This window comes from Cyprinus carpio, chromosome B17 (assembly GCF_018340385.1).
Source record: "Cyprinus carpio isolate SPL01 chromosome B17, ASM1834038v1, whole genome shotgun sequence".
In the NCBI taxonomy this organism is placed as follows: domain Eukaryota; kingdom Metazoa; phylum Chordata; class Actinopteri; order Cypriniformes; family Cyprinidae; genus Cyprinus; species Cyprinus carpio.
The window spans coordinates 2,988,666-3,000,933 of record NC_056613.1 but is presented as its reverse complement, the minus strand read 5'-3'; the positions used below and the strand labels follow the sequence as shown (position 1 = coordinate 3,000,933).

General features: G+C 34.5%; 1 protein-coding gene across 1 annotated transcript in view; it reads left to right on the top strand.

Moving 5' to 3' along the window:
* syne1b (spectrin repeat containing, nuclear envelope 1b) overlaps positions 1-12,268 on the top strand; it is a 108,145-nt gene that overhangs the window by 89,765 nt on the left and 6,112 nt on the right. The window contains 21 exon segments of the mRNA XM_042743048.1: positions 161-308; positions 384-478; positions 576-810; positions 884-1,078; positions 2,325-2,387; positions 2,390-2,452; positions 2,532-2,687; positions 3,273-3,429; positions 3,914-4,082; positions 4,672-4,834; positions 4,922-5,106; positions 6,537-6,690; positions 6,768-6,950; positions 7,573-7,710; positions 7,793-7,984; positions 8,399-8,732; positions 8,860-8,928; positions 10,251-10,393; positions 10,502-10,628; positions 11,031-11,242; positions 12,257-12,268. The exon segment at positions 12,257-12,268 is cut by the window's right edge and continues 189 nt beyond it. Of these exon segments, the coding sequence (XP_042598982.1) occupies positions 161-308; positions 384-478; positions 576-810; positions 884-1,078; positions 2,325-2,387; positions 2,390-2,452; positions 2,532-2,687; positions 3,273-3,429; positions 3,914-4,082; positions 4,672-4,834; positions 4,922-5,106; positions 6,537-6,690; positions 6,768-6,950; positions 7,573-7,710; positions 7,793-7,984; positions 8,399-8,732; positions 8,860-8,928; positions 10,251-10,393; positions 10,502-10,628; positions 11,031-11,242; positions 12,257-12,268 (3,193 nt within the window).

Genomic DNA, 12,268 nt, shown 5'->3' with positions numbered 1-12,268 from the left:
TTTGCTCAGGCTCATTATAAAGAGAGGTTATATCATTATTGAATACTTTCTTAAATACCCTGCATGGCTCTTTTTGGGCTTCGTGGAAATACATAGTACTCCAGTAGATATTGTTGAGTGTCTGTTTACCTTCTAAAGGATGTCTAAATTCTCTTCTCAGCAAACTTCAGGCCCTGCTACTACAGCAACAGACCTTTCTGGAGAAGTGCGATACGTGGATGGAGTTCCTGGTGCAGACGGAGCAGAAACTGGCGGTTGAGATTTCCGGAAACTTCCAGAGCCTAATGGAGCAGCAGAGAGCTCATGAGGTGAGACTTACTGTACAAAAGCAAGTTAGGAGTTGCAAACCTTGCCTAGATACTAATAAATGAGCAATGTCACAGCTGTTTCAGGCAGAGATGTTCAGCAGACAGCAGATCCTTCACTCTATCATCAGCGATGGACAACACATGCTGGAGCAGGGACAGGTGGACGACAGGTGAGCGACATCATCAGATATATGCATATGCATGATACTAGCATTCAAAATACCTGAACAGACTGAATGCTCATATCGAAACTGACCGTGTCTCCAGAGATGAGTTCAAGCTGAAGCTGGCTCTGCTCAGTAACCAGTGGCAGGGGGTGGTGAGGCGGGCACAGCAGCGCAGGGGCATCATAGACAGTCTCCTGCGGCAGTGGCAGCGCTACAGGAAGATGGTGGAGAAGTTGAGGAAGTGGTTGGTGGAAGCGTCCCATCAGGCTGAAACCCTGCAGGCGGGCACAACTGTGCCACTGCAACAGGCACGAGCCATGCTGGATGCAGTTCAGGTAAGTATTGTTTGACCTAATATGCTTTTGTGCTGGCTGTTAGCGCCCCCTGCTGACGCTGTTGTTCCTGCAGCTGAGGGAAAAGGCTCTGCTGCGGCAGCAGGGCAGTTACATCCTGACGGTGGAGGCAGGGAGACAGCTGCTTCTGTCTGCTGACACACGAGCCGAAGCCACTCTACAAGAGGAGCTGCTCGACATACAGGAGCGCTGGAAACATGCCAACATCCGCCTGGAGGAGCAAAAGAAAGAGCTGGCCGTCCTGCTCAGGGTACAGATCTTTATGTCACAGCGCCACCTGTTTTCTTCATTCGCGGACTTTATTGCTACATGTCTGGATAAGTTTAGTGATTCTTTTCTTTCAGAATATTCTTAAAACTGAGTCATCCATCCCACAAGAAAAAATTCTAAATAAATGAAATCGAATATATATATATATATAATTTATAAATTTTTTTGTAGAAAAAAATCCTTATATTATATATATATATATATATATATATATATATATATATTATTATTTATTGTCATAATTTATTAGACAAACAAAAATAAACATATATATAATTTATAAATTTTTTTGTAGAAAAAAATCCTTATATTATAATAACGGGAAATAATTATTATTTATTGTCATAATTTATTAGACAAACGATATGAAACCCTGAATATTACACTATATAGTGTTCCTAGAAATTCTTGCACTTAATTTTTTGTGTAATTGTTTGTTTAAATACATATTTAGTTGCTAAATATAACATTTTTATAATTATAGTAATGATATAAATATAAATATCATAAATAATATTAAAAATAAAAATGCAAATAAATATTAGTTAATAATAATAATATTAAAATAAAAGTTAAAATACTAATACCACTATTATTTTAGTCAACTAAAACTGAAAACAAAAAACATTTGTTACCTGAAATAAAAAAAAAAAAAAAAAATAATTTATATTTTAGATTAGAGTTAGATTTATTTTGTTTAAGCTAGTTGCCAAAGCGATATTTCTTGTTTTCATTTAGCCTTTTTTAGTTTAAAAGCAAAGTCAAAATTTATATAAAAAAAAAATATTCCGGCACATTTAAAAACGAATACAAAAACCAAAATCAAAACAAAAATAACAAAAAAAATAACAAAAATATAAGAATAAAAAAAAAAAGTAAAATAATAAAAACAAAAACTAAAATAAAAACATATATATAGAGAGAGAGAAAAAAAAAAAGAGAGAGAGAGAGAGAGAGAGATTTCACTAGTTAAATTAAAAATTCAAAAATAAGGTGTTTTAGTTTATTCTAAATTTTATTTTACTTTTATTGTCAAATATTTCTTTCTAGTGGTTCCAGTAGTTATTTTGCTCTCAAACAAATGTCTGCATGAGTTTGTCTACATCTCTACCCTAACGCGTTTAAAGCTCATTTTCAGATGATAGAGCAATGCATGATACTGTAATTGTTCAGAAAATGTTTTATGTACCCAGAACCCACTTTGACTTGTTTCAAACTGTGTGTAGGATTGGGAGAGATGTGAAAAAGGTATCGAACTATCTATAAACAAACAAATATCAAACAAAAGCTCCACCTCACCCACCCCCTTCCAGATCGCAACGAGGAGCTGCAGTCTGAACAAATGCGCTGCAAGGTATGCAGAGTTCAGATGCAGTGAGGGAAACTGAGTAACAGTGAAATGATGCGAAATAATAAACACCCATATCCTGCAGGATCTGGAGAGCATGTTTGACGGCTGGAAGGAGGATTTGTCCCATCTGACGGTGTTGAGAGAGTCTCTGTCCAGTTACATCAGTCCTGAGGATCTGCGTGTGCTGCAGGAACGCATTGAGCTCCTGCACCGCCAGTGGGAGGAGATCTGTCACCAGGTACATGCAGAAACATCTGGCCATTAGGTGGCGCTGTTTTACTACATATGCCTGCATGGTTGGTGCAAACGCTTTCAAAACCTTCCTAGACATCAAACTAATGCTCTCTGGGCTCCATAGGAAGCTCATTAGGTTTTCTAACACATCCACAGATCACTGCATCAGAGTTTGTTTTGCAGAACATATTATCGTATGTTTTTGCTAGTAGAGAGCAATGCAAAGCACTCAAAGTGAAACTTGAATGCGAAGCATGAATAGTTTTATGCACCTTCTGTGTTTGTGGCATCCGGTGCGTGAGCTGAGACACCACAGGAAGTGAGCGTACGTTTGATATCTCCATAGAAACATTTAACTGTAGGTACAGGCTGTCAGAAACTCTTCACTCGTGCTGTATTTTTACTGACGCTCTTGTAAGTATGCCCTTCTGTCTAAATGGTCTGATTTTTGCCTTTCCTTCAATTCCTTCAACTTTAATTTTGCACATTATAGAGATACAGAGAGACATTGTGGCTAAATATTCAATTGAATCTACTTAGATTTGGTTTGAATGCTCAGCCATATGTTTGTGTGTATTTGTCTGTGCAGTTGTGTCTGCGCAGGCAGCAGGTGAGTGAGAAGCTGAATGAATGGGCCATCTTCAACGATAAATATAAGGAGCTGTGTGAATGGCTGACGCAAATGGAAAGCAAAGTATCCCAGAATGGAGACATCAGCATCGAAAAAAATATATATAAATTACGAAAAATAACTAATAAATATTTACAAATATATAATATATACATATATATATAAATACACACAAAAAATATACACGAATAATCACATCCAAAATAAAAGTTTTGTTTACATAATATATGTGTGTATACTGTGTATATTTATTATGTACATATAAAGACACACACATACAGTATTCATTTTGAAAATATTTACATGTATTTACATGTATATATTTATATTCATATAATTTATATTATATAAATATTTAATATATAAACATATTTTTCTTAAATATGTACATGCATGTGTGTGCATTTATATATACATAGTAAATATACACAGTATACACACATATATTATGTAAACAAAACTTTTATTTTGGATGTGATTAATCGTGATTAATCATTTAACAGCCCTAATATATATATATACTTTTTATATATATTTATAGAAAGTTTATCTATATAGAATGTTGAATATAATGAGAATGTCTTGTCTCTCTGTCCCTCAGGACTATCAGGACGAGGTGACAGTGGTTCAGGAGAATAAACACGAGCTCCAGCAGCTGGGTGAACGTTTAGCTCAGGCCAGTCATGAGAGCAAAGCCTCTGACATCGAACACAAACTCAGTAAAGTCAACGAACGCTGGCAGCATCTGCTCGACCTCATAGGGGCCAGGTACTGGAACACACACGGCCATGTGGTTGGCATTATCAGCACTATTTCACACAGTTTTCACTCAAAATTCATTTTAAAATGATTGAGGTTTGTGTTTCGATCACATTTCCTTTTAGATGTCCTATTTTATTTAGTTTGTTTTAATAATTGAATTTTGTAATTCTTTGGAATTTTGTGATTTTTATTCATTTTTAATAAATATTTCTTGTCGGTGAATTTTTAATTTCAGTTTTAGTTGTAATTTTAGTACATCAAGTTAAATGGGAATGGAAGTAAGAAATGCTGCCTTGGCAACTAGTTTAGATCAAATAAGCTTAGAATTTAAAATAATATATATATATATATATATATATATATATATATATATATATATATATATATATATATATATATATATATATATATATATATATATATTATTTGATTTCAGATCATGTTTTCTTTAGTTCAAGTAATAAGAGTCTTTTTTTATGTTTTTAGTTTTAGTTAACTATAATAACCCTGATATTAAATAGTATACTGTAGATGTAGACATTACTGTATATTGTGTCAGAAATTGTGAAAAGGCTGATCATATGTGTTTATTCAGGGTGAAGAAGCTGCGGGAGACTTTAGTGGCCGTTCAGCAGTTGGATAAGAACATGAATAGTCTGCGCTCTTGGCTCGGCCACATCGAGACTGAACTGTCCCGTCCCATCGTATACGACACCTGCGACTACCAGGAGATCCAGAGGAAACTAGATCTACAGCAGGTACACACACACACACACACAGAGTGAATTCATAAACCGTTTTGTTCGTTTGGTGCAGATAAACCATGATTTGTGCCCTTGGTTCAGGAGCTGCAGAGAGACATCGAGAAGCACAGCACAGGTGTAGCGTCAGTGCTGAACCTGTGTGAGGTGTTGCTGCACGACTGTGACGCGTGTGCTACAGACGCCGAGTGTGACTCCATCCAGCAGGCCACACGCAGCCTGGACCGCCGCTGGAGGAGCATCTGTGCCAATTCAAAGGAGACTAAACTAAAACACGACCCAGGAACCGCACCGCATACCTTTTCTTTTTCATTTTAGTTTGTTTTATTTTGATGACTTTTTAAAATATTTATATTAAGCTTTGATTTATTTTTATTTCTGTTTTTGTACTTTTAGTAGTGCACTTTTAATTTTAGCAGCTTTATTTATACTTAAAGTTAATGATAACAATACACCTTTGTTTATGTGGTTAATGACAAATTTAAACCTAAATATTGTTTATTATTTTATATTTTGTATTTTATTTTATCTCTTTCAGCTTTCATAGTTTATTTTTAATCGTTTAATACAAAAAAAATGTGGTAAATGTGGTTGCTCAACATTTGATATATTTTATATTTTTTAATGTTAATCCTCTGGAGTCTAAGGGTATTTTGGGGCCTGGAGAAGTTTTGTCATGCCCTGACATTTGTGCTTTTTTCAGTTTTTATAAAATATCTAAATGGCTAAAGTCTAATCTCACTGTAATCAGCACAAACTGGGCTATAATAATATGTGAGCAGAATGTATGTACATGATTGTGTTTTTGAGAAAAAAAAAAAAAACTGTTATGCGTGGTTAGTGAAAAACTAAAAAATGTTAAATCACTTGAAATAAGGCAATAAAACACATACAGAAAATTGGTTCCCAGGACTTTTTGAGAATGGAGAGCTTGTAGCCTAGAATTTTTTTTTTTCTAAATGATGTGAAAATCATCTTGTTTACTCACTTACAGAAAACAATATATTGATTTAAATTTTCTAAGACACTTTTTGTTGGTAAAAAGTCATATGTGAGTAGGCCGTCAACTATCATGAATTCACACCTGAGAAGGACAAAGGCCTGCATAATGAGCTTTGTTGTTATTATGTCTGTATACAAAAAAAAAGTAGACCCTTTACAGATTCGATTGATGTATGCTCTTATCTGTACGATCAAAACTGAAAGTGTAATTTAAGTTAATGTTAATCTATTTCAACTTTACTTCAACTTTAATCTATTTAAAAATTAATGAAAATAATTTATGTTAATCTATTTCAACTTTACTGCAGCTTTATTTCAATTAATGACAATAATTTTTAATAGTTTCTTTTTTAATAGTTTTACACAATAATTGTGCTAAATGACATTTAAATGATTTTGCTCAACATTTAATATTTTTTATGTTTTTTAATGTTAATCAATTTCAGCTTTATTGAAGCTTTATCTCAATTAATGAAAATATTTTGTAATAGTTTATTTTTAATAGTTTTATACAATAATTGTGCTAAATGACAAATCAGAACCAATTTTGCTCAACATTTTATATTTTATTTTTTAATGTTAATCAATTCCAGCTTTATTGAAGCTTTATTTCAATTAATGAAAAGTATTTTTAATAGTTTATTTTTTAATAGATTTATACAATAATCAAATGTAAACCTAAACTTTGCTCCTTTGAAAGGATTGAGGAGACGTGGCGTCTCTGGCAGAAGTTTCTCGATGATTACTCTCATTTTGAGGAGTGGCTCATGTTGTCGGAGAAGACAGCCGCGCTGCCAAACTCTTCAGGTGTCCTTTACACTGTTGCCAAAGAGGAGCTCAAGAAATTTGAGGTGAGATTCACCCAGACTGAATGAATGTAGTGTTGTTAAACACAGATTTATGATATTAATGCTCTGTGTTTCTGTAGACATTCCAGCGGCAGGTGCATGAAAGTCTGACGCAGCTGGAGCTGATCAATAAACAGTATCAGCGTCTGGCACGTGAGAATCGCACCGACGCGGCCTGTAGTCTGAGAGAAATGGCCCACAACGCCAACCAGCGCTGGGATAACCTGCAGAGACGAGTGTCCTCCGTCCTACGCAGGCTAAAGGTACAGAGCTCATTGATTCCTTTAACAACAACATTTATACTCCGCTGATGCTTAGACACTCATCACTTTGATACATATTATAATAACTCAAATCTGTGAAAGAACTATCTGTCTTTGCTTTTTTTAAGTTGATTCAAAGATAATTTATCAAATGCATAACAATATCCAGCACTAATTAACCATTTCTAAAAACCCAAAAAAAACTTTTAAATATTGTACTAGCAATAACAATAATAATAATAATTATTAAATAAACACATAATATAATGAATCATAAAAACACACAAATCATAATAAACACTATATTATTAAATAAACACACCACATAATATAACACAATATCATAAACACACACACACACTAATATATATATATAAATTTATTATGATGATTTATATATAATTATGTACATTCTTCAATAAATCAATATATAATACATGAAATAATATAATCCAAAGTTATATTTTTGTAAATGGATCTTTCAGTTCATTTGGGTAAATCAGCTGTTGCAAAACAAATAAATATATTTTGTAATAATATTAATGATTTTAATGATTAGATAAATGCAGGTGGGCTTTTACTTTGAATCTGATTTTTTAAGAATTTTTTATGTCCGCCGCAGCACTTTATATGTCAGCGGGAGGAGTTTGAGACGGCACGAGACTGTATCCTGGTCTGGCTGACAGAGATGGACCTGCAGTTAACCAACATTGAGCATTTCTCGGAGTGGGACGTCCAGGCCAAAATCAAACAGCTGAGGGTACGTCTCTGGTCTTAATTACTGCATGTGTTCTCTACATCTCCTGTGTCATACACTTCTAAAGGTTTTCTTCTGCGTCCAGGCGTTCCAGCAGGAGATCACTCTGAACACAGCCAAGATTGACCACATATTCCAGCAGGGTGAAGCTCTTCTGGAAAAGAGTGAGCCGATAGACGCTGCTGTGATCGAGGAGGAGCTTGAAGAACTGCAGCGTTTCTGCCAGGAAGTGTTTGGACATGTGGAGCGCTTCTACAAGAAACTTATACGATTACCGGTACTTTAATTACATCAGATGCTTTTTCGGACTGATATTGGAGTTCTCTTCCATTCTTTTTCAATTTGTTTCATTTTCAGATTTATTTATATGTACCTACCTACCAACCTATTTATTTATTTATATATTTGTTTGTTTTTTGTTTATATTTATTTTAATATTTATATGTACCATTTTAATTTATATTTACCTTTTTATTTATGACTTCCTTTCTTTATTTATTAATTATTTACTCATTCATTTATTTTTTTCATATTTGTTTATCTTCATCTTTTTATTTATATTTATATGTGTTTATATTTTTGTTTATATTTTCATTCATTCATTTTATTTTTTATTATTTATATTTATTTATTTCTGTTTAGTCAAGGTTTGGATCCCAACAATCACTGTGAATTTTTCTTCTTTATCCAGCTCACAGAAGATGAACATGACGTCTCGTACTCGGACCGTGAGTTTGATCTGGACGAGCCTGCTGACGTGTCCAGCTTTCCATGGAGTGAGCGTCTGGGCGATGGTTTTCTGTCCCCTCTGCCCTCGTCCAGTCGCTCTGCATCACTGGCCGCTCCTCTACGGGCCGAACGCTCAGGCCGAGACACTCCAGCCAGCGTGGACTCCATCCCTCTGGAGTGGGACCATGATTATGACCTGAGCCGGGGTCTGGAGAGCGCCAGCAGAGCCTTGTCCTCTGAACCGGGAGATCAGGGAGAGGATGGATACCTGCAGGGCTCAGCGTCTGCCCTCTCAGGTCAGTGCGAGATCTTTCGTCCTATAAACAGAAGAGAGAGAATAAACTGGTGGCTGTAGCAGATGATGTTAGTGTGCTTCAGCATTCAATCATGTTTGTATTGTATGCATGTACATGTTTCTTTCAGATGTAGTGATTCCAGAGAGTCCTGAGGCATATCTAAAACTTACTGAGCAAACTCTGAGGTCCAGCGCTGGTAGGCAACAGCAGTCAGAAATCTGAGACTCACTCACTAGTCTGTTGCCTGAGATTGTGATCTTTAGTTTCTACTCACAAACCGAATCAAAGCACAGAGCAGCGTGCTGCGAGCTGTATTTTCTAACCCTTCTCTTTTGATTTGTGTTGCTACACACCGTGTGTTAACGTTAATAATCAGTTCTCCAGTGTTTGCATGTAGTGTCACAGGGTGTTTGTTCTTGGTTTCTAATGCTTTTGGATTTGCCAAATCAACAGCATTACTCACAGTAGTTTGCACTCAGAGAAAATTGTGAATTACAAAATATAAAATCCTTTTAAATCAAGTGGTTGAAAATCAAATATTATAGTATGTCCCATGTGGGGTTTTTAATGGTCGCACTGGTCTAAAGGAAGGTCAAAGGTCAAATTTTAATGTGAAATCACAGAGAAATATTTTTACATAAAGAAAATGAAGCCTATTTTTGGACCAATTCAAATGTTTTTACATTTTTTAATTGTAAAGCAATTTCCCTCCAGAAATTCTCATTACTGTTAAACATCTGAATATTTTTTTGTAATTAGATTGACTATTAATAATAATGTTATTTTATTATTATTTATACTATTATAGTATTTATTAATATTCTGATTTAGCTTTTAGCTTTTAAATTTCAGCGTTTTATTTGTCAATTGTCAAAGCAACATTTCTTATTTTAAAAGTTTTTCATCTAATATTTCTGCTTTATTTTATTTCAGCTTATTTTTAATTAAAAAAAAAAAAATCATAGTTTTAGTTAACAGTAACAACACTGGTTTAAAATAGCATTTTGTGCATTTTTAAAAATGCACAATTTAAATAATATTTTTTTCCATCACAGTAATGAGAATGGACATATTCTATTAATGATAATTCTGTAGTAAATTGCCATTTAAATATGTTAATGCAAAAAAGCTTTAGGTCAGCAGATTTTAAAACACAAGTGACCCTCTCAAAATGATCATCCAATTAACCAGTCTATCATTATCAAATCTCCATTATACCAGACCAGAAAACAATTCCTAATCGAATTGCCTGGATAAATAAAGGTGAACAAACATGCCACAAACGATGCCATCCTGAAGACCAGTGCGTATATTCACTCTGATTGTAAACTGCTTTGACTAATGATACATTTGATTAGAAGCACCTAGTATGTTTGACTAATGAGAAAGCAATCATGTGACGTTCATCTCTTGATCATGCACTGCATCAGGCCTGAGACAGAGAACACGGTTCCAGACGCAGCTCAGAGCAACTTCCTGTTGTTCCTCCATTAAAACTAATCTGATGTTCCTCTACAGATGACGCTGGATCACTGGAGACTCACATCAGACAGCTGGATAAAGCTCTCAACACCAGCTGCTTCCATCTGCAGCAGACGGAAAGCATCATACGCAGCCGGACTCCCACCGGCCCTGAGCTGGACGCCACCTACATGGGTTATGTGAGTAATCATCTATAGGACTAGATTAGAGGAATTGTCACTGGTTTGAATAAGAAAGCATTTGCTAAATTAATTGAAACACTTTTGTTATCTTTGTTTCTCTCTCAGATGCGTCTTCTTGAAGAATGTCGTGGCAGTATAGACGCAGTAAAGCGAGTGGGATTTGAGCTGAAAGACGAGGAAGACAAGATATCAGGTTTCGTCAACCCCAACAGCTCAGAGTCCCAAACTTCAGGTACAAAACCAGATAATATTCTGAGCCATGCACATAAATACATGCAATCTTTAAACTAATACTCATAGTATATAAGCCATAGTGTGTCATTATAAACATTATATATGTTACATAAAAGATCGGCTTGGAGGAAAGGTAGAATATGAAAGTTTCATAACAAATTATCAAACTATTTTGAATGTTTTAAATTGAATATTCAGTAGTAATACTTTCATTATTATCAAGCTTTATTTTGGATGAGAAAACACTTCTCTTTAGAATAACATGCATTTTATAATAAAAGGAATATTTTATTAAGAAAATAATAAATGATGGATTTTGATTTTCTTTTGTCTGATGCATCATATAATGTGTATTTTTGAATACAGCTACTGTAAAGTGTGACCCGTCTGTGTTGAGCAGGTGTGATCGAGCGCTGGGAGCTGCTGCAGGCTCAGGCTCTCAGTAAAGAGATGCGCATGAAGCAGAACATGCAGCAGTGGCAGCAGTTCAACTCTGACCTGAACAACATCTGCAGCTGGCTGGACAAGTCAGAAGAAGAGCTGGAGCAGCAGCGGGGACTGGACCTCAGCACGGACATACAGACCATCGAGCTACGCATCAAGAAGCTCAAGGTCAGACACTCCAGCGCTGTTAATCATAACTAAAACTATTTATTACTAAGTGCTAAAATTACTCAAATCTGACACGTTGAAGCTATATAGCAGGGGTATCAAACTCAGTTCCTGGAGAGTTTAGTTCCAACCCTGCTCCAACACACACCATGTAGTTTCCAAAGAAGCCTGAAGCACCCGATTAGCTGGAACAGGTGTGTTTAATTAGGGTCGGAGCTAAACTCTGCAGGGCTCTGGCCCTCCAGGAACTGAGTTTGACACCCCTGCTATAAAGCAGTATTAAATTAGACATAATTATATATTATATATAAAAATGACAGGAACACATAGCAAAATTGCTAAAACCTAAACTAAAAACTTGTTTTCTTGTTTGTTGGTTATCCATCATAGACTTAAATGAAACTAACTAAAAGTATTACAAATCATTTTCAGTAATTGAAATAAAATATAAATATTGAAAATCCTTAATACTGAAAATCCTAAACTTGAAATCCTAAATTTAAAAAACTTAAGATTAACTTAAAATAAAGATAAATTAAAGCAAAAATGTTCCCTTACTTAAAATTAGAATGAAATAAAGATAAATTAAAGCGATATAGAAATATACAAAAAAAAAACAGATTATTAAAACCTAAACTAAAATTAGAATGAAAACTACAAATATAAAAATTAAAGCTAATTAAAAATATAAAGAATTACTGTAAAAGTATATAAAAAAAAATACTAAAATAATACTAATGCCATGATATTCTTTGAACCACTGTTATTGTTTGTAAGGGTTAGCATTTTCTTTGTTTTATTGTTTGTTGGTTGTCCAATTAAAACAAACAAAACAAAAACAAAATAAAAAATAAAACAAAATTTAAAGAATTACTCCAATAAGGAGAATACTAAAATAATACTAATGCCATGATATTCTTTGAACCTTATCGTTTGTTTGTTTGTTGGTTATCCAGCTTGTTTATTGTACTGTGGCATTGATGTTTTTCTCTGTTGACCTGTGACTCCGCGCAGGAGCTGCAGAAG